Source organism: Hypomesus transpacificus, chromosome 1 (assembly GCF_021917145.1).
Source record: "Hypomesus transpacificus isolate Combined female chromosome 1, fHypTra1, whole genome shotgun sequence".
Classification (NCBI taxonomy): Eukaryota; Metazoa; Chordata; class Actinopteri; order Osmeriformes; family Osmeridae; genus Hypomesus; species Hypomesus transpacificus.
This window is the reverse complement of record NC_061060.1, coordinates 2,659,535-2,677,185: the sequence shown is the minus strand read 5'-3', so window position 1 is coordinate 2,677,185 and position 17,651 is coordinate 2,659,535. Positions and strand designations below refer to the sequence as shown.

Below are 17,651 nucleotides of genomic sequence, written 5' to 3'. Positions count from 1 at the left end.
GTTTCTAAAAAAGAGAGAGAAAGAAACTGAATACGGAGAATGCTGACAGAACTGGATAACTGCTTGTATCAAACAGATGAAAACCTTTTAATTGACATTATGGAATGATGAACACCTTAAAATGATATAATATCTATATTTGGCAATAAACATTCTTAAAAATGCATTTCTGGAGTGAAACTAATGCAATGCATGACTCAAGTCCTTGATTCACAACCAAAATACAGTTGGTGTTTTTTGGCATCTTTTGGTCATTAAAAATAACCTAAAGATGCCATTGGTCGTGTTCTTCTGGAATGCGGCGGTGTTTGTTAATTTGGAAGTGTGCTAAGTGTATTTATGCTAACATGTACACTGGAGACAGGAGCAGCTGTAACTAGGAAAAACAGGAAACATAATATTCTAGCCAACTATCAAATATTAGTTTAAAAGTTACTCAGACATTTATATGTGTATTTTAAAAACAACTTTTAAACTCCTGGGCAGCTAGAGTTAGGCCATTTAGAATGCTATCTTAAGATTTAAAAAAAAACTATTAAAGTCTGGTGCTGTTCCTGAAAATCCCATTAGCTAAATGTAAGTCTTTCCAGCGAGCACTAATCCCTTTGTCATCCATACGAGCAGATGATTGTTGCTTATAGTACCTGCTGAGCTTACAGACACATGCTTTTAATTACCTTGATCTTTCAAACCAAAAGAGCCCTCTTGGCGATGAAATGGACTTATCAGAGACTCTTTCTCAGATCTCTTCTCCAGCGTTCCATTAGTTTTGATGATGCCCAGCTCCCGAGAGAACAAAAGAGATTATCCACGGACACTTTCCAGATATTTCTTATTATTTCTTATTAATATCCCACCGAAGGGAGGGTCCAAGCACCTGATGTTACTGACAGCTGAATAAACAAGCGAGCAAGCTGTAGATTTTTTGGTAACTCTTTATGTTAAATGTGCCATCGAAAGGGGGCTTTGTTGAGGGCGGCGAAGGCAAGCAGATGTTTGAAACGGTGGGGTTTTCTGCGTTGCAGTTGGGTTTCATCTGCTATTGATTTAAATCTTCCCCCAGGGCTCAGAGAGCCTTGTTCCGTCACTCGCTTGGATACAAAAAAACGGTTAGATTTTCGCTGAAAATAGGGTTTCTGTTCTCTCGAATTCCAAAGACTAACTCCCTGTGTGTTGCATATCCTAAAATAGATACCTCAGAACCAAGATTAAAATCTACAGTATCCCGAGACCAGAGGAAGGGCAAACGGCAGATTGTATTACAGAGTTATTGAACCCTTTTCGAGTGATTTGTGCTTTGTGTTGATGTGGCCAGAGATGCAGGAATAAATGTAGGGTCACTGTGGTTGAGTCCTCACAAGAATATGAATTGCTTCAACATGTATTTCACTGCAAATGATAAGCCATTGCCAATACATCATATTGCAAACCCAACATGCAAAAAAAAAAGAACACAAATGAATAAACTACTACTATAAAACTGGTAAGCTGCCATTTTGTAATCTACAACCACCGACATTATTTAATGTCTGTTAAAAGATGATTTCTGTGGCCTCTCCAGGTTCTCCTCCTCTCAGCGGAACAGGCACGGTCACAGTCCTTGTGGATGACATCAACGACAACGTCCCCGTGTTCACCTCGTCCTCCTTCCACACCAGCGTCCCCGAGGACGCCCCGACGGGCACCGACGTGCTGCTGGTCGACAGCGCCGACGCCGACGCGGGCCTCAACGGCGTCATAAGGTACGGTCACGTGACCCCGGCACATTCATGGAGTAACGTTTGGTCATGTGACAGGTATCAGGTGACCAGGTACAGTCACATCGCACAGCACAGTCAAGTGACTAAGTACACCCATGCGATAAGGTACAGTCCATACGCTCAACGCCACCTCCATTTTCCCTCCACTATAAAGCCCCAGGGGATCTCACTGGGCCTAGCCTATGAAGCTGGACGTTTGACTCATATCTGACCCCTGCCTGCCCTCCCTGGGGACCAAGATCCAGGACAGAGGGGGGCGGGGGGGGGGGGGGGGGGGAGGCACAGGCTCCACTTTCCCAAAACATGGTAATGAGGATGTTAATTGCGTATGGCAGAACTAGTAGCGCCCATCGGGGGTCCACTAGGTTGGGAGCCCTAATGGAGAGCAGAGCCGGTTGCCATCGGTTATTAGTTTCGATTCTCACAGCCCGTTAAATTAGGCCTTTTACTACTGTTTCTCCTCTGTGTTCCGACCCTGATCGCCTCCGGACGGTGGTGTTGTTGTTGTCACAATAGGTCTGTGTTCCGTCTGTGTTCACACTTTGTTCGGTAATTTGTCGTCGCTTTCAGGAAGGGAACGATGCCCCCCCCCAAAAAAAAGGCCTTTTCAAAGAATGCGCTGGTGTGTACATGTATGTGTCACTAGACATTTGTATCCGAGCTTTACTGGAAACTTGTGAAAAGCAGAGTGAAATGCGATCCTTCTTGAAAACCAGAAATGTATGTCTCTGATCAGAGAGAACTCTGGGGAGTCTCTAATGATAGTTTTCTGCAGAGGCCTGCACTAGGCCGGCCTCTGTCGCCGGAAAGAAAAACTCTAAAGAATGGATAATGAGTATCTCAAAAGAATTGTAAGATGAATGCCTTAGAAAGTCTTTATGACTGATACGGATATGAGCAAAAAAGAAATGTGTACCACAACAAGCTTATGAAGTAATGTTACACTTGTGTGTCCTTCTCATGAAACTCAAAGCCTCTTTTAAACTTGAAACAGTGCCCTCCATAGGATTATGTTGGCAACACTGACAAATGACTTCCAACCCAGGCACTGTCATGTATGAAATACCACAATCTTTGTGTAACCCGTCTTTTTGAGGACATAGATCGTACAAATTCTATTCTGTTGCTGGAGCTGCTATTGATTTATAATTTACCATACGGCGTTATCAATATGGAATAGATTTAATTTGTCTGTGTGTATATGTAACTGTATTAAATCACATCCACCATACTGTATCTACAGTACCACACGACATAGACGTGGAAAAGATTCATTTGGTATGTGTAGTATTTAACTGCATTAATTCACATGCCCTATACTGTATCTCTACTGTGTAATACATTGAATTATGTGTATCATTTACAGGATAACTACATTAATCTCCTCCATGTTGCCCTGACATGCCTCCTGTCGTTTTCCCACCTAGTTACAGTCTGACGGGAGGCAGTGGCCAGTTCTCCATCAACCCTGCCACGGGCCAGATCATCACCAGCTCGTCCCTGGACCGCGAGGCCAGAGCCAGCTACCAGCTCTTGGTGGTGGCCTCCGACGGAGGGCAGCCTCTGGGGCTGTCCAGCTCCGCCACCGTGTCGGTGGTCGTGGCCGACGTCAACGACAACCCTCCTCGCTTCCACCACCACCCCTACGTCACGCACATCCCGGCCTCCACCTCGGCAGGTGCGTGGTTCAAGAGGGATTCTGTCTACTTCTCCTTTCTTCTGAGTATATACTTAAATAGATGTGTCTTATCTGTGCTGTGTAATACATAAAGATGCTATATGTTGAACTAAAATAATTGCACCATTATACAGTAAAGATTAAGTCAATTTACAATTCACAATTAGTCATTTAGCAGACGCTCTTATTCAGAGCGACTTAAAGTAAGTACAGGGACATTCTCCCTGAGGCAAGTAGGGTGAAGTGCCTTGCCCAAGGGCACAATTTCATTTGGCATGGCTGGGAATCGAACCAACAACCGTTTGATTAATAGCCCTACTCCCTAACCACTCAGCCATTTGACCCCATCAAGTGTTTCACTTTGTGACATCTGTTGTTTTGTGTCTCGTATCTCCAGGCTCCCTGGTGTTTGCTGTGACCGTGACGGACGAGGACGCGGGCTCCAACGCCCAGCTCCACTACTCCCTGACGGGCCGCAACGCCGAGCGCTTTAAGATCGACCCCGTCCGAGGCGCCATCACTGCCAATGAGAAGCTGCTGGGGAGTTCAGAGGTCACCCTCACCGTCAGGGTCAAAGACGGCGGGACCAACCCCAAAACGGATACCACCACCGTGACGGTTCGCTTTGTGACCGGGGGGGACTTCCCTGTCATCAAGATGAAGGCCGCCGCGTTCACGTTCCCCGAGAACCAACACACCAACACCGTCGTTACTACGGTGACGGGGTCGTCAACCCGGGGCGGGTCGCTGTCCTACTATATCGCCAGCGGCAACCTGGATAACTCCTTTCAGATCGATCAGCTGACCGGGGAGCTGTCAATCAAGCGTTCCCTGGATTACGAACACATTCAGAAGTACATCCTGTGGATCGAGGCCAGGGACCAAGGCTTCCCCCCGTACTCTGCGTACGAAAAAGTGGAGATAACATTGACGGACGTGAACGACAACCACCCGGTGTTCGACCGCGAGCCGTTCCATGCGCAGATCCTGGAGAACCTGTCTCCTCAGCGGGTTCTCCTGGTGACGGCCGTGGATCAGGACAGCGGCCCCAGCGGCCAGCTGGAGTACGCCATCGTTGACGGCAACAAGGAGAACAGCTTCAGCGTCAACCGGGCGACCGGTGAGATCCGGACCACCCGTCCCCTAGACCGGGAGAAGGTCGCTCAGTACGCCCTGAAGGTCAAAGCCACAGACCGGGGTTCCCCCCCCAAGACCACCACTGTAAAGGTCATCATCAACGTGCTGGACGTCAACGATAACGCACCAAGGTTCTCCAAGATCTTCAGCGCCACCGTTCCGGAGAACGCTCCGGTGGGGTACACCGTTGCCCGGGTTACCACCACGGACGAAGACGCGGGAGCTAACGCCGTCAGCCACTACTCGATTTCCGACACCAGTCTCCCCTTCCAGATCAACCCCAAAACAGGAGACATCACCATCAGCAGGTCACTGAATAGAGAAGACACGGATCATTACATCGCCAAAGTTTCCGCTCATGACTCTGGCTGGACAGTTAGCACTGATGTCACGATCTTCGTGACGGATGTAAACGATAATGCCCCTCGGTTCAGTCGGCCATCTTACTACCTGGACTACCCCGAGCTCACAGAGATAGGGTCGCTGGTCACCCAAGTGTCGGCTACAGATCCGGACGAAGGCTTCAACGGCAAGATATTCTATTTCATCAGATCCCAGGCTGAATATTTCCGAATCAACTCGAGCTCTGGGGAAATCTTCGTCAAGCAGCAGCTCAAGTACCAAAACTCAACCGGTGCTTTAAGCATCAACATCAACCGCCACAGTTTCATTGTCACTGCATCAGACCGTGGGACTAGCCCCATGATGAGCGAGACCACGGTCATCGTAAACATCGTCGACAGCAATGACAATCCACCGAAATTTGAATCATCCGCCTACTTTACCCCTGTCACCAAAAGTGTCAAGGTGGGCACCAAACTCATTCGGGTGGTTGCTCACGACGACAAAGACTTTGGACTGAACTCTGAAATAGAATATGTGATATCTGGAGGAAACAGCTCCAGCAAGTTCAAGCTGGATAAGCAGAGTGGATGGGTTACAGTAGCCTCCTCCCTCTCCTCAGATATTAATAAAGTCTTCGGCATCGATGTCACAGCCCGAGACAAAGGGAACCCTCCCCTGTCGGCTAAAACCGCGGTGCGGGTGGCTGTGACCGAGGAGAACCACCACACACCAGAGTTCTCCCAAAGCCAAGTCACTGCCACCATTCCGGAAAGCCTTGCTGTCGGAACTGCCATCCGAACACTGTCGGCCCGAGACAAAGACAAAGACATGAACGGTTTCATCACCTATAACATAACCTCAGGCAACGACATGGGGCAGTTTGCCGTCAACAGCAAAACGGGAGTTTTAACCCTGGCCCATACTCTGGACTTTGAGGAGAAGCAACGACACGACCTTCGAGTTTCCGCCACCGATGGAGGCTGGATCTCCAAGACCAGCTATGTCACTGTCACCATCCACGTCACGGACGTCAATGACAACCCGCCCGTGTTCCACCCGGATGAGTACTTCCCAGTCGTGCAGGAGAACGTCCCGAGTGGGACCACCGTGGTCAAAATGAACGCTACCGACCGAGACTCGGGGGCCAACGCCGTCATGGCTTACGTGATCCAGTCTTCCGACAGCGACCTCTTCGTCATCGATCCGAACACGGGCGTCATCACCACCCAGGGGTTCCTGGACTACGAGGCCAAGCAGGTCTACCACCTCACGGTAAAGGCCTTCAACGTCCCGGACGAGGAACGATGCAGTTTTGCTAATGTCAACATCAAACTAAAGGGAGCCAACGAGTATGTGCCCCGCTTCGTCTCCAAGCAGTACTACTTCGAAGTTTCTGAGGCCGCTCTGAGAGGTACGGTGGTTGGAGAGGTGTTTGCCAGCGACCGTGACCAAGGAGACAATGGGCTGGTTTACTATCTCATTTTTGGGAAGAGCAGAAAGAAGGGTTTTGGCATCAACAGGAAAACAGGCCAGATTTATGTGACAGGCCCCCTGGACCGTGAGAAGGAGGAAAAGATCTCGCTGAAAGTCCTGGCGAAGAACGCTGGAAGTATCCGTGGAGCGGATATCGACGAGGTGTTTGTGAACATCACCATCCTAGATGCGAACGATCCTCCTGTGTTTACCCAGGAGCTCTACGACGTCCAGGTCAGCGAGGGCCTCTCTGCCGGGGGTCTGGTCACCTTCGTCAGCGCGGAGGACTCGGACTCTGTGCCCAGCTGGAGCAGGTTCTCCTACTCCATAGCCAGCGATTCCGCCAAAAAGATTTTCACGATCAACCCTCAAACTGGCCAAGTGTCCATTGCCACAGAGTTGGACAGGGAAACCACACCTGTGTACAACCTGACTCTGCTGGCTGTAGACACAGGTTCCCCTGCTGCCACTGGCAGTGCCACTTTGATCGTGAGCTTGGAGGACATCAACGACAACGGTCCGACTCTCACAGCGGTGAACGCAGAGGTCATGGAGAACCAGCGAGCTGGAGTAACAGTCACAACTCTTTCGGCCACCGACCCAGATCTGCCACCCAACCAGGGTCCGTTCTCCTACAGCCTCCTCAACACGGGCTCGGCCACCAGCTACTTCAGTCTCAGCCACGCTGGGCTCCTGACCACCAGTAGGGAGATCGACAGAGAGCAGATCAGCGACTTCTACCTCTCAGTGGTGATCAAGGACTCTGGCATCCCCCAGATGTCTTCCACTGGGACGGTCCACGTCAAGGTGAACGATCAGAACGACAATCCCTCGGAGCCGAGATCTGTGGAGATCTACGTCCACTATTTTGGGAACGTGTTCCCCGGAGGTTCTCTGGGGATTGTGAAACCCCAGGACCCGGACATTGAAGACTCCTTCCACTGTTCCATGACCGCTGCCGCCCCTAGCCTGTTCAGCATCCCCACTGGTTCCTGCGACCTCACCTCCAAGGCCCGGTCAGCTGACGGAACGTTCGAGCTAACCGTCCGTAGCAGCGACGGCGTCCACGGTACCGTCAGCAACACCGTCCGCATCCTCTTCATGGGGTTCACCAACGCCACGGTGGACAACAGCATACTCATCCGCCTCCAGACACCGGGGGTCCAGAACTTCCTCACTAATCACTACCTCAGCTTCCTGCGAATTGCCAACTCACAGCTGGCCGGACTGGGCACCGGGGTCCTGCTCTACGGAGCCTTTGAAATGAACAACGAGACCTTCTTGATGGCCGCCGTGAAGCGGGGCCACGGGCAGTATGTGAACCCCAGCGGAGTGGCCACCTTCTTCCAGAGCATCAAGGACATCCTGCATCGCCAGAGCGGGGTGCGGATCGACTCGGTGGACCACGACCCCTGCACCCGTAACCCGTGCCAGAACGGGGGCTCCTGCAAGCGCCGCCTCAGCGTGGGCCCCGACATGAAGATCCAAGAGAGCGTTCCGGTCATCCTGGTCTCCAACCACCCTCTCCAGCCCTACGCCTGTCACTGTCGGCCGGGATACTCGGGGGCTCTCTGCGAGACAGACATAGACGAGTGTCTGCCGTCGCCCTGCCACAACGGCGGCACCTGCCACAACCTGGTGGGAGGTTTCTCCTGTTCCTGTCCCGATGGTTTCACCGGGATGGCCTGTGAGAGGGACATCAACGAGTGCCTCTCCAATCCCTGCAAAAACGGGGCGCTGTGCCAGAACTTCCCCGGTGGCTTCAACTGCCTCTGCAAATCCGGCTTTGCAGGTACTGTACACCGCCACAGGAGTAATTTCCATTTTATGAGTACGCAGAAGCACAGATGTTCGTCTAGGCTCAAGTGTATACACGTTGCACATAACTCCCCCGCTTTGAATCCAAGTCAAATATTTTCTTCTGAATGATAAAGTAACTGTGGCATACAAACTTGACTGCCAAACAAGGTTTGTTTTTTAGAAACGAGTTGAGGGGGAATCGTTTTTGATGCGTATCGGCCTGTCTTGTTTACTTTAATAAGAACGATGATGCGCAACTGACCGTGGTCAGAGCCTTGGTGGAGACTCCACACACAGTTCACATTTCTCCTGCACGCCCCTCTCTCTCTGCTCCAAAAATGTAGGCTATGCTGACAATCATCTTGCTTTGTCTCTGGGCTCACCTATTAAGGACTGAAGTTTGTGTGTCAATCACTTTATAGTTGAATATCATGTGAGCAGTGAGAAACCGACACTTTGGCTGAGTGAAGGTATTGTGAAGTCAATTATACGTTTGTCCTGGAGAGGGACTGCTTTAGAGGATGGTATGAATAATACAAAAATATTACTCTTTATAAAGGCAGTGCATATGAAGAACCGTTAATGAAAACATTTGTCTGAATCATGTCTGTTTGGTCAGCTGTGTGCTGTGCCTGACAGACCTTTCCAAATGGGCTCAGAGCAGACTTTTTGACTTAACCAAAGTGATTACTGTTCTTTTTTATTAAGACTATAACAAATGACCACTAACCTATGCGTTTCATCATGATGAATGACCCTTCTGGCAAATTGCACCTATTGACTTACAGTAGTTTGCCTGCCCCTACTGTGAACTCTCTACTTCCTGTTTTAGCTGCCTGGTCGGGGCGAAATAATTAATCTCCATTAAGCTATTTGTCTTATGCAGCAGTAGTCAGAACCTACGAAAACGGCATACAGCAGGTCACTGTCAGTTCCCATGCATACCGTACCTTATTTTGTCTGTGTCGATTACTGTACCGTCCTTGTGTCAGAGATTTCTGCTTGTCGTCCAGTTTTCATAATCGGCACGCCTTTCACTGGCCCCAGTGACCAATGAAGATGCTTCAGTTGCAAACACTTAAGGATCATTACATCTTGTATATGTTTTCACCCATGTGTGTCTACTTTCCAAACCTCACATGTTATTTTACAAGGTGCGAAGGCTCCCTTTGTTTTCGTAAAGCTTGGGGTGATGAAATGTCTCTGTGAACGTGTTTTGAAGGGGAAAGCCCTTCTGCACGAGCTGTTTGTCCCCCTCACCAGTCACCCTGTCACCCTGTCAACCCAATTCATTTTAATGTTGTGTTGTTTTGTGAACCCAGGCAAAACGTGTGACTCCCTCATCAATCACTGTGAGTGTAACCCCTGTTTTAATGGTGGGTCCTGCCAGAACAGAGTGGATGGATATTACTGTCATTGTCTGTTTGGTGAGTAATTATCCGACAGAATGTTCTAGGTGGTTGTAGGTGGATGACTACTTAATGAACTGTTGTCGCTGTGTGTCGATTCCTGTTTTCACAATTGTCTCGTCTCCATGTGTTCTGTTGTCTACGTTTGTTTTTCACTATAAGACACAAACAGTATTTCAAAACCACAATTTTCTGTGCCATTTGTTTGATTCATCTCGTCTCTCCTCAGGGGTTTTCGGGAAACACTGTGAGCTTAACAGTTATGGCTTTGAGGATCTCTCCTATATGGAGTTTCCTAGTCTGGATCCCAACAACAACTACATCTACATCAAGTTTGCCACGCTGAAGAGCAACGCGCTCCTTATGTACACCCACGACAACCAGACCGGAGACAAGGCGGAATTCCTGGCTTTGGAAATCTTTGAGGGCCGAATGCGCTTCTCCTTTAACTTGGGGAGTGGGACCTATAAACTAATGACCATGATAAAAGTCTCCGATGGGCAGTTCCACACGGTCATTGCGAGGAGAGCTGGAATGGTAAGTTGAGATGTTATTGTATCAGAAAAAAATTGCTTCATCAACCAAGAGGTTTTTGTGTTTGTTTGTCATCCTAAGTGCTCGGAAAGTGTACTTCATGAAGAAGCTTAATGGTTTTATTGGCCCATGGTTACAGAGCATTGGGGGGAATTTGAAAGCCGCCACATGTCCATAGAGAACTGTTTTATATTTTCAATAGAAGTTATGACTCCTGGGTTTTTATAGACGAAAGCTGTGTCCAACTTTGGCTTCATATTCCTTTTGCGCCATCAGATGATAATTAAACTGCCCACACACTGCTCGTTCTACTTATGGCTTTCATAGTTTGTAATTATATTTGATTGCTTGTTGTGATTTACAATGCAGGCCTCCAAAATAGCTCTCTAAAGTTGAAATCATGTCCTCAGAATCAGAAGAGATTTTCCTTTGCCAGTTTTGCACTGGTTTTGGGGAGAAGAGAAAAAAAATTCTGCTTCCCCTGTCAGGTTTTATAACGTAGGTCTCCTGCTGGACTTCAAATCTGTCATATCCGACCGTGCTTTGGGATTTCATAGGAAACTGGTAAAATCGTTAAATTGTCAGCTTTGAGATAGTGCAGAGTGACTGGATGGAAAGCTACACAACATGCAGTGAGAAATGCATTCTACCCTCGTCCTGCCCTCAGATAGCATGTGCAGGCTAAGGAACGAGCTGGTTGGGGTTACCGGGGGAACGAGGTCAGGGCTCGCATGCGTCTCTCCCAAGTGCCTTCTCCCTCAGGTGGTGTAAAATGAACCTGATCACAGTTGTTTGGAGAAGGTGATATGGGTTATTTCAGTGGTCGTGTGAAGACGTTTTTTTTTTCCGATTCCTGAACTTGGATTTTGAGCAGATGTCTTAACCAGACCAGAGCCACCCTGTTGTTAAGTTGAGAACGGCACAGAAAGGAAAACGAGATGCTGGGGTTGACCCGGTAGCTCAGCGGATAAGTGTGCCCAGCATGTAGGCTGAGGCCTTACCACAGCTGCCAAGGTTCAAATCCGCTCTTGGATATTTGCTGCATGTCCCTTCCCCCCCCCCCCCCTCTCTCCCCGACTTTCTTGTCACACTTCCCTTCAAACAGTCAAATAAAGCATGAACAATTCAAATAAAAAATAAGAACCTAGATATAGTTATCTGGAAGTATCGTTTTAGCACAACATGACTTCTGCCACGACATCCTCTTTTATAACCATGTACGCTGAAACATTTCTTTTGAAGTGACCACTGGTATTTATCAGGCTATCTTTGTCACATTGTTATTGAAGTGGTGTTAGGGAAACCTAGACAAAAACCCTCTCTATAAGCCTTGTTGGTCTCCTTGTTCTGAACCGTGTGTGTTTTAGGACTCCCATAAATGTTTAACGGGAGGCAACACCCTTAGTGTGACTCTCCTCTCTGCCATGTTCGTTAAAGATCCAAACGTTTGTATTCTTTCTCAGCGTCAAGCCAACTGGGCGCTTTGCGTCCCAGCGTTCCCTCTCCTCCTTTGCCTCTGACGCACACTTGATTTACACAACCAACAAATCATCCACTGAGATGTTATCATTACACTGTAGTAGTCTTTTAGTTCACTCTGCCTGGGAGCTGAGATGTGGTTACTTTGCAATGTGGCTAGGAAATACAGACTACTCCTTGACTCTTGACCACCAAAATACTGTGGAACTACGCACTTCTGATCCTTGATCTTCTGCAGTGTCTTCTAGGTGCACTATTTCTACGTTAAATGTAAATGGCAGTCTTGAACCAGAGGAGTGGTGTTCAGGCCCAGCAGGTCATGGGCGCTCCTCCGGGGAGCTGGCACTCTGAGGTGTTGTGGAGTCTCTCTGTGTTTCTATTCTCTGTATTTCTATTGCTCCCAGGACGTTGACCAAACACAAACAAAGCTGACGGTCGCTTTAGTCACATTCGATTTTAATTTCTGAGATTTTTTCCTGAAACAAGTCTGTCTATAGTCCATTGTGTGAGATATATACAGTAGTTACGTGTGTATGGTGTGTGTGCGTAATAGGGTGTGCAATGTATATTTGTGCGTGTGGGTGGTGTGTATTTGTGTGTGTAGCGATGGTTTGGGAGCAGTAGCTTTGATCTGACGACAAGGCATTAATAACATGCCCATATGGCCGTGATGAAGAGCGACACAGGCAGGAGACAAATGACTGCTTTCCCTTGTTGTTTTTCTAGCTCATAAACCATAGGCCTCTGTTAGTAATTGGTGTGTGTGTGTGTGTGTGCGCGCATTCTTTCTGTGTTTCTGTGTGGATACACGTATGGGCTTTCTTGTGTGTGTATCCCTGCGCGTGTGTGTGTCGGTGCATCCACCAGTGTATTTCTAACTGTCAGTCAGTCTGTGTGAAGCTAAAGCAGATGTCCATGTGTCTCGTCCCCCTCCCTCAGGCTGCGTCCCTGACCATAGACCTGTGTGGAGAAGACCAGGAGCCGGGCTACTGTGCCGTCAGCAACGTGGCCGTGCACACAGACTGGTGAGAGCCTCGCGCCGACGCCCCAAACTCACACAAACAGTAGAAGAAGTGAGGAGAAGGAGACAAAGGGACCTTGGCCAGATAGGGATATATAAGGACTATGCAGTCAGTGGCTGAGCGGTGAGGGAGTCGGACTAGTAATCAGAAAGTTGTCGGATCGATTCCCCGCCGTGCCAAATGACGTTGTGTCCTTGGGCAAGGCTCTTCACCCTACTTGCCTCGGGGGGGAATGTCCCTGTACTTACTGTAAGTCGCTCGACTGCTAAATGGCTAAATGTAAATATGCACTACATTATAGCACACACTAACTGGGTCCAGCAGTATAGTAGTTACAGTTGGCTAAAAGAAGACACGGGGAGCAGGTGTTGATAGTGATGTGCTTTACACTCCAGTACAATGTGACCGGACACACATCAAAGATGAAGGTACATATAACAAACATGTTAAGGCACAAGCATCAGCGCTGGACAAGTATGTCCTGGCTGAGTAGGACCATGACAAGCCAAACATCCATTGAATAAATACAGGTTGCAAATATCTCAGTAGCTTACACTTTGAACGGATGAAAGATATGCCCAATTTAGGTTAAGCCATGGTCTATTATAAATCCAAGCGTACATTTAAACATACAGGGTATGAGCCAAGCACTGCAGGCTAAGTGAAACACAGTGACCAGATGTTAATGGTGAAGAATGTTATATACAGTACTGGGGCCGGATAAAAACGTGGTACTTTGAAGTTCTTTTTTTTCCTTCTTGTCATGTAGATCAGCTGTGTTTAGTCTTGGGTTTTAAGGTACATAGTAGCTGAGCCCAAGAGTGACAGGGAAGCCCCTTGAGAGAGTGTGTGTGTGTGTTCATGCTCCTGGGTGTGTGTGTGTGTTCCTGGGTGTGTGTGTTCATGCTGCTGTGTGTGTTCATGCTCCTGTGTGTGTGTGTGTGTGTGTGTTCCTGGGTGTGTGTGTTCATCCTGCTGTGTCTGTTCATGCTCCTGTGTGTGTGTGTGTTCCTGGGTGTGTGTGTTCATCCTGCTGTGTGTGTTCATGCTCCTGGGTGTGTGTGTGTTCCTGGGTGTGTGTGTTTATGCTGCTGTGTGTGTGTGTGTGTTCCTGGGTGTGTTTGTTCATGCTGCTGGGTGTGTGTGTGTGTTCCTGGGTGTGTGTGTTCATGCTGCTGGGTGTGTGTGTGTGTTCCTGGGTGTGTGTGTTCATGCTGCTGGGTGTGTGTGTGTGTTCCTGGGTGTGTGTGTTCATGCTGCTGTGTGTGTGTTCCTGGGTGTGTGTGTTCATGCTGCTGTGTGTGTGTTCCTGGGTGTGTGTGTTCATGCTGCTGTGTGTGTGTGTGTGTTCCTGGGTGTGTGTGTTCATGCTGCTGTGTGTGTGCAGGATCCTGGACGTGCAGCCCAACAGGGTGTCAGTGGGGGGCGTGCGCTCCATGGAAGCCCTCCTGCACAGACGGGGCCAGGTGGCCACACATGACTTTGTGGGCTGCATCATGGAGCTGGCCGTGAACGGACGACCACTGGAGCCCAGCCAGGCGCTCGCATCACGAGGAATCTTGGACAGGTCTGACCCTCTCACTCTCACTCTCTGTCTCTCTCTCTCTCTCTCTCTCTCTCTCTCTCTCTCTCTCTCTCTCTCTCTGTCTCACTCTCTGTCTCTGTCTCTGTCTCTGTCTCACTCTCTGTCTCTGTCTCTCTCTCTGTCTCTCTCTCACTCTCTGTCTCTGTCTCACTCTCTGTCTGTCTCTCTGTCTCTCTCTCTTTCTCTGTCTGTCTCTCTCTCACTGTCTCTCTCTCACTCTCTGTCCCTGTCTCTCTCTCACTCTCTGTCTCACTCTGTCTCTGTGTCTGTCTCTCTCTGTCTCTTTCTGTCTCTCTCTGTCTCTCTCTGTCTCTCTCTGTCTCTCTCTGTCTCTGTGTCTGTCTCTCTCTGTCTCTCTCTGTCTCTGTGTCTGTCTCTCTCACTCTCTGTCTCTCTCTGTCTCTCTCACTCTCTGTCTCTTTCTCACTCTCTGTGTCTGTCTCTGTCTCTCTCTCTTTCTCTGTCTGTCGGCCAACCCCCCTTTACCCCCACTACTCCAAACCTCACTTGATCTCTGCCCCCCCCCCCCCCTCCACTCCCCCCCTACCTCACTGTCTCTCTGTCCAACCGGCCCCCCGCAATCCTTCAGTCTGCCCCTGGTCCCCCTGCCCCCCTCCCCCCTCTCCCTGCAGGGCTTCTGTTCATCATCTTACTGCTCTCCAGAACTCCAGAACAAGGCCCGTTTTTATATAAATAGATTTTGTGGGATTGCAGACTCCAAGAATGTCAGACAGATCTTTTTCTGTATTATTCTTTGGTCCTGAAGAGTGCCAATGACAGATCCTTTAATATGCTAATTCCCGGGTTAGGGTTAGGGGTCTATTATGGGTTTTGTATCGCTGGGGAATGTCGTCTTCGGGGGTCCTTTTGAGGACCACAGCTGTCCACCAAAGAGCCTGACTGTCTGTGTCTGTCTGTTTCTCTCTCTCTCTCTCTCTCTCTCTCTCTCTCTCTCTCTCTCTCTCTCTCTCTCTCTCTCTCTCTCTGTCTGTCTGTCTGACTATCTTTGTCTGCCTGTCTGTCTGTCTGTGTGTGTCTGTTTATCTGTCGATTTGACCATCTCTATGTGTGTGTGTGTGTAGATGCCCCAGACTGGAAGGCGCCTGCACAGTCAGTCCTTGCAGACACGGGGGCACCTGTGTGGACCACTGGTCCTGGCAGCAGTGCCAGTGTGTGGATGGCTTCACCGGAACCTTCTGTGAGAAATGTAAGAAGACATTTTGAAGCAACTTCTACTGCTCATTTAGTCTTTATGAATGTGGGTTAATGAGTCTAAATATTATTTATGTACAATTCGTTTAGAATTTTATGGTTCGGTGTAATAAGTGTGTGATGTGTACAAAATCTGTCACAGGACCTACATTTTCACACATAATTTGCATTTAATTAACCTACTCAAAGCTTACAGAAACAAACTCACATCTACTGAGTAAAAAAACATCGCAGCTCCTTCCAAATCACCAAACCTTGCCAAACAGTGATCCGCGCAGAAACCTTGAAAACGATACAAGTTAACTAGGATTAATACCACTTTTCATTCATCTGAATCCCTCTGTGACATGGATCTGCTGGGCTTGACTGTCCCTCTAACAGACGTGTCTGTAGACACCGCTCTGTCTCTGGACGGGACAGGACGCCTGGACTACACCATGAGGCAGGGCCCCAAGCGAGACCTCCAGCTCCGCCTGGCTCTGCTGGCCCCCTCCCTGGCCCCCGGCCTGGCCCCCGCGGGGCCCAGCACTCTGGAGGTCAAGTTTCGCACTCGTAGCAAGACTGGCACCCTGCTGCACGTGCAGGAGAGCAGCAACTACACCACGGTGAAGGTAGGGGACACACACACATACAGAGACACACTCGCATAAACTCTCACAGACAGAAACACACACACACACACACACACACACACATGGTCCCAGCTATAGGGGGACCTGTGTGTGTGTATCACCTGCTCTCGTTCTCCCAACGCTCCCTCCCTGCAGGCCTCCAGACTGAGGCTCTGACAGATCCTGGGCAGCTGCCCAGAGGACCCTCTCACTCAGTCATCCTCCTCTGCCTCCCCGCTCACTCTCTCCACCAGACACACTCTCCCTCTCTTTGTCTCTCGCTCCTCATCTCTCCCTCTCTGTCTGTCTCTCACTCTTCATATCTCTCTGTCTGTCTCACTCCCTCTTTCTCTCTCTCTCTCTCTCTCCTCTCTCTCTCTCTTCCTTTCTTTCCTCTCTCCATCTCACGCTCTGGCTCTTCCTCTCTCCATCTCTCTCATCCTCTCTCTCTTTCCTCTCTCTGTCTCTGAGTACCAGACCAGCAGAACCCCCACCCCTAACCCTTACACAGCCTGAAGAACTACACTCTGTCCTGTGTACAAATGTATCAATAATGTGACGTCAAGACGATAACCCACAAATTGTTGATCCAAGTTTGGTTTACCAAGGTTTTTGTCTGGTGGGATTGCACTTTCTTTTCACAATTTCCAGATTTCTTTGAATTTTCGATTAATCTGAAAGCTACTTATGTTGCTTTGAACGGGAGTAGACAGAGATTACTTTTCCATTTAAGCTAAGAGATATAAAATTACCATACCTCCTGCCCAGAAACGAATCATTATCCATTCATTCATACTTATGATGTACGGTAGAGAGCCCCTACTGTGAAGAGGGCTCTTTATCCAACAACCAGGGTTTTCTTTTCGATCAATATGACTTTTCTCTCTCTCTCTTCTATTCACAGTATACTATATGTCTGTCTGACTAACAGTAAGGTTATTCTGAATCATTTCCACTCCTCTAACCAAAAGTATGTTACTGTCCTTACCCCCTCCCCCCCCCCCCCTCCTCTTCCTCCCTCCCTCCCCAGCTGAAGAACGGGAACATCCACTATGTCTCCGACGCGGGCGTGGGGGGCAAGGTGGAGCGTGCGCTGGGAGAGGCGTCGCTGTCAGACGGCCAGTGGCACACGCTGCAGCTGCTGAGGAACGGCTCCGTCACTGCCCTCCGGCTGGATGGGGCACGCGCCAGGCTTATCCAGCACCCCACCCAGGACTTTGGGGGGCTGGACGTCCTCTCCCTCTCCATCGGAGGGGTCCCGGCTGGGCCCGGACAGCAGAAAACAGCAGCAGGTGAGGGGGTCTGGGTCTGGTTTTGGCAGGTGGAGGGGGGTCTGGGCAGGTCTGGGCAGGTGGAGGGGGTCTGGGCAGGTCTGGGCAGGTGGAGGGTGGTCTGGGCAGGTGGAGGGGGTCTGGGTCTGGGCAGGTGGAGGGGGGTCTGGGCAGGTGGAGGGGGGGTTTGGGTCTGTGCAGGTGGAGGGGGGTCTGGGCAGGTGGAGGGGGGGTTTGGGTCTGGGCAGGTGGAGGGGGGGTTTGGGTTTGGGCAGGTGGAGGGGGGTCTGGGTCTGGGCAGGTGGAGGGGGGTCTGGGTCTGGGCAGGTGGAGGG

General features: G+C 49.5%; 1 protein-coding gene across 1 annotated transcript in view; it reads left to right on the top strand.

Annotated features, from left to right (window-relative positions):
• The window catches only part of LOC124480861 (protocadherin Fat 4), a 74,942-nt gene that overhangs the window by 52,754 nt on the left and 4,537 nt on the right, over positions 1–17,651 (top strand). Inside the window, exons 7-16 of the mRNA XM_047040544.1 lie at positions 1,562–1,742; positions 3,188–3,438; positions 3,836–8,185; positions 9,516–9,620; positions 9,832–10,139; positions 12,555–12,640; positions 14,025–14,204; positions 15,305–15,429; positions 15,816–16,045; positions 17,076–17,337. Coding sequence (XP_046896500.1) covers positions 1,562–1,742; positions 3,188–3,438; positions 3,836–8,185; positions 9,516–9,620; positions 9,832–10,139; positions 12,555–12,640; positions 14,025–14,204; positions 15,305–15,429; positions 15,816–16,045; positions 17,076–17,337 — 6,078 coding nt within the window. The remainder of the gene's footprint in view (positions 1–1,561; positions 1,743–3,187; positions 3,439–3,835; positions 8,186–9,515; positions 9,621–9,831; positions 10,140–12,554; positions 12,641–14,024; positions 14,205–15,304; positions 15,430–15,815; positions 16,046–17,075; positions 17,338–17,651) is intronic.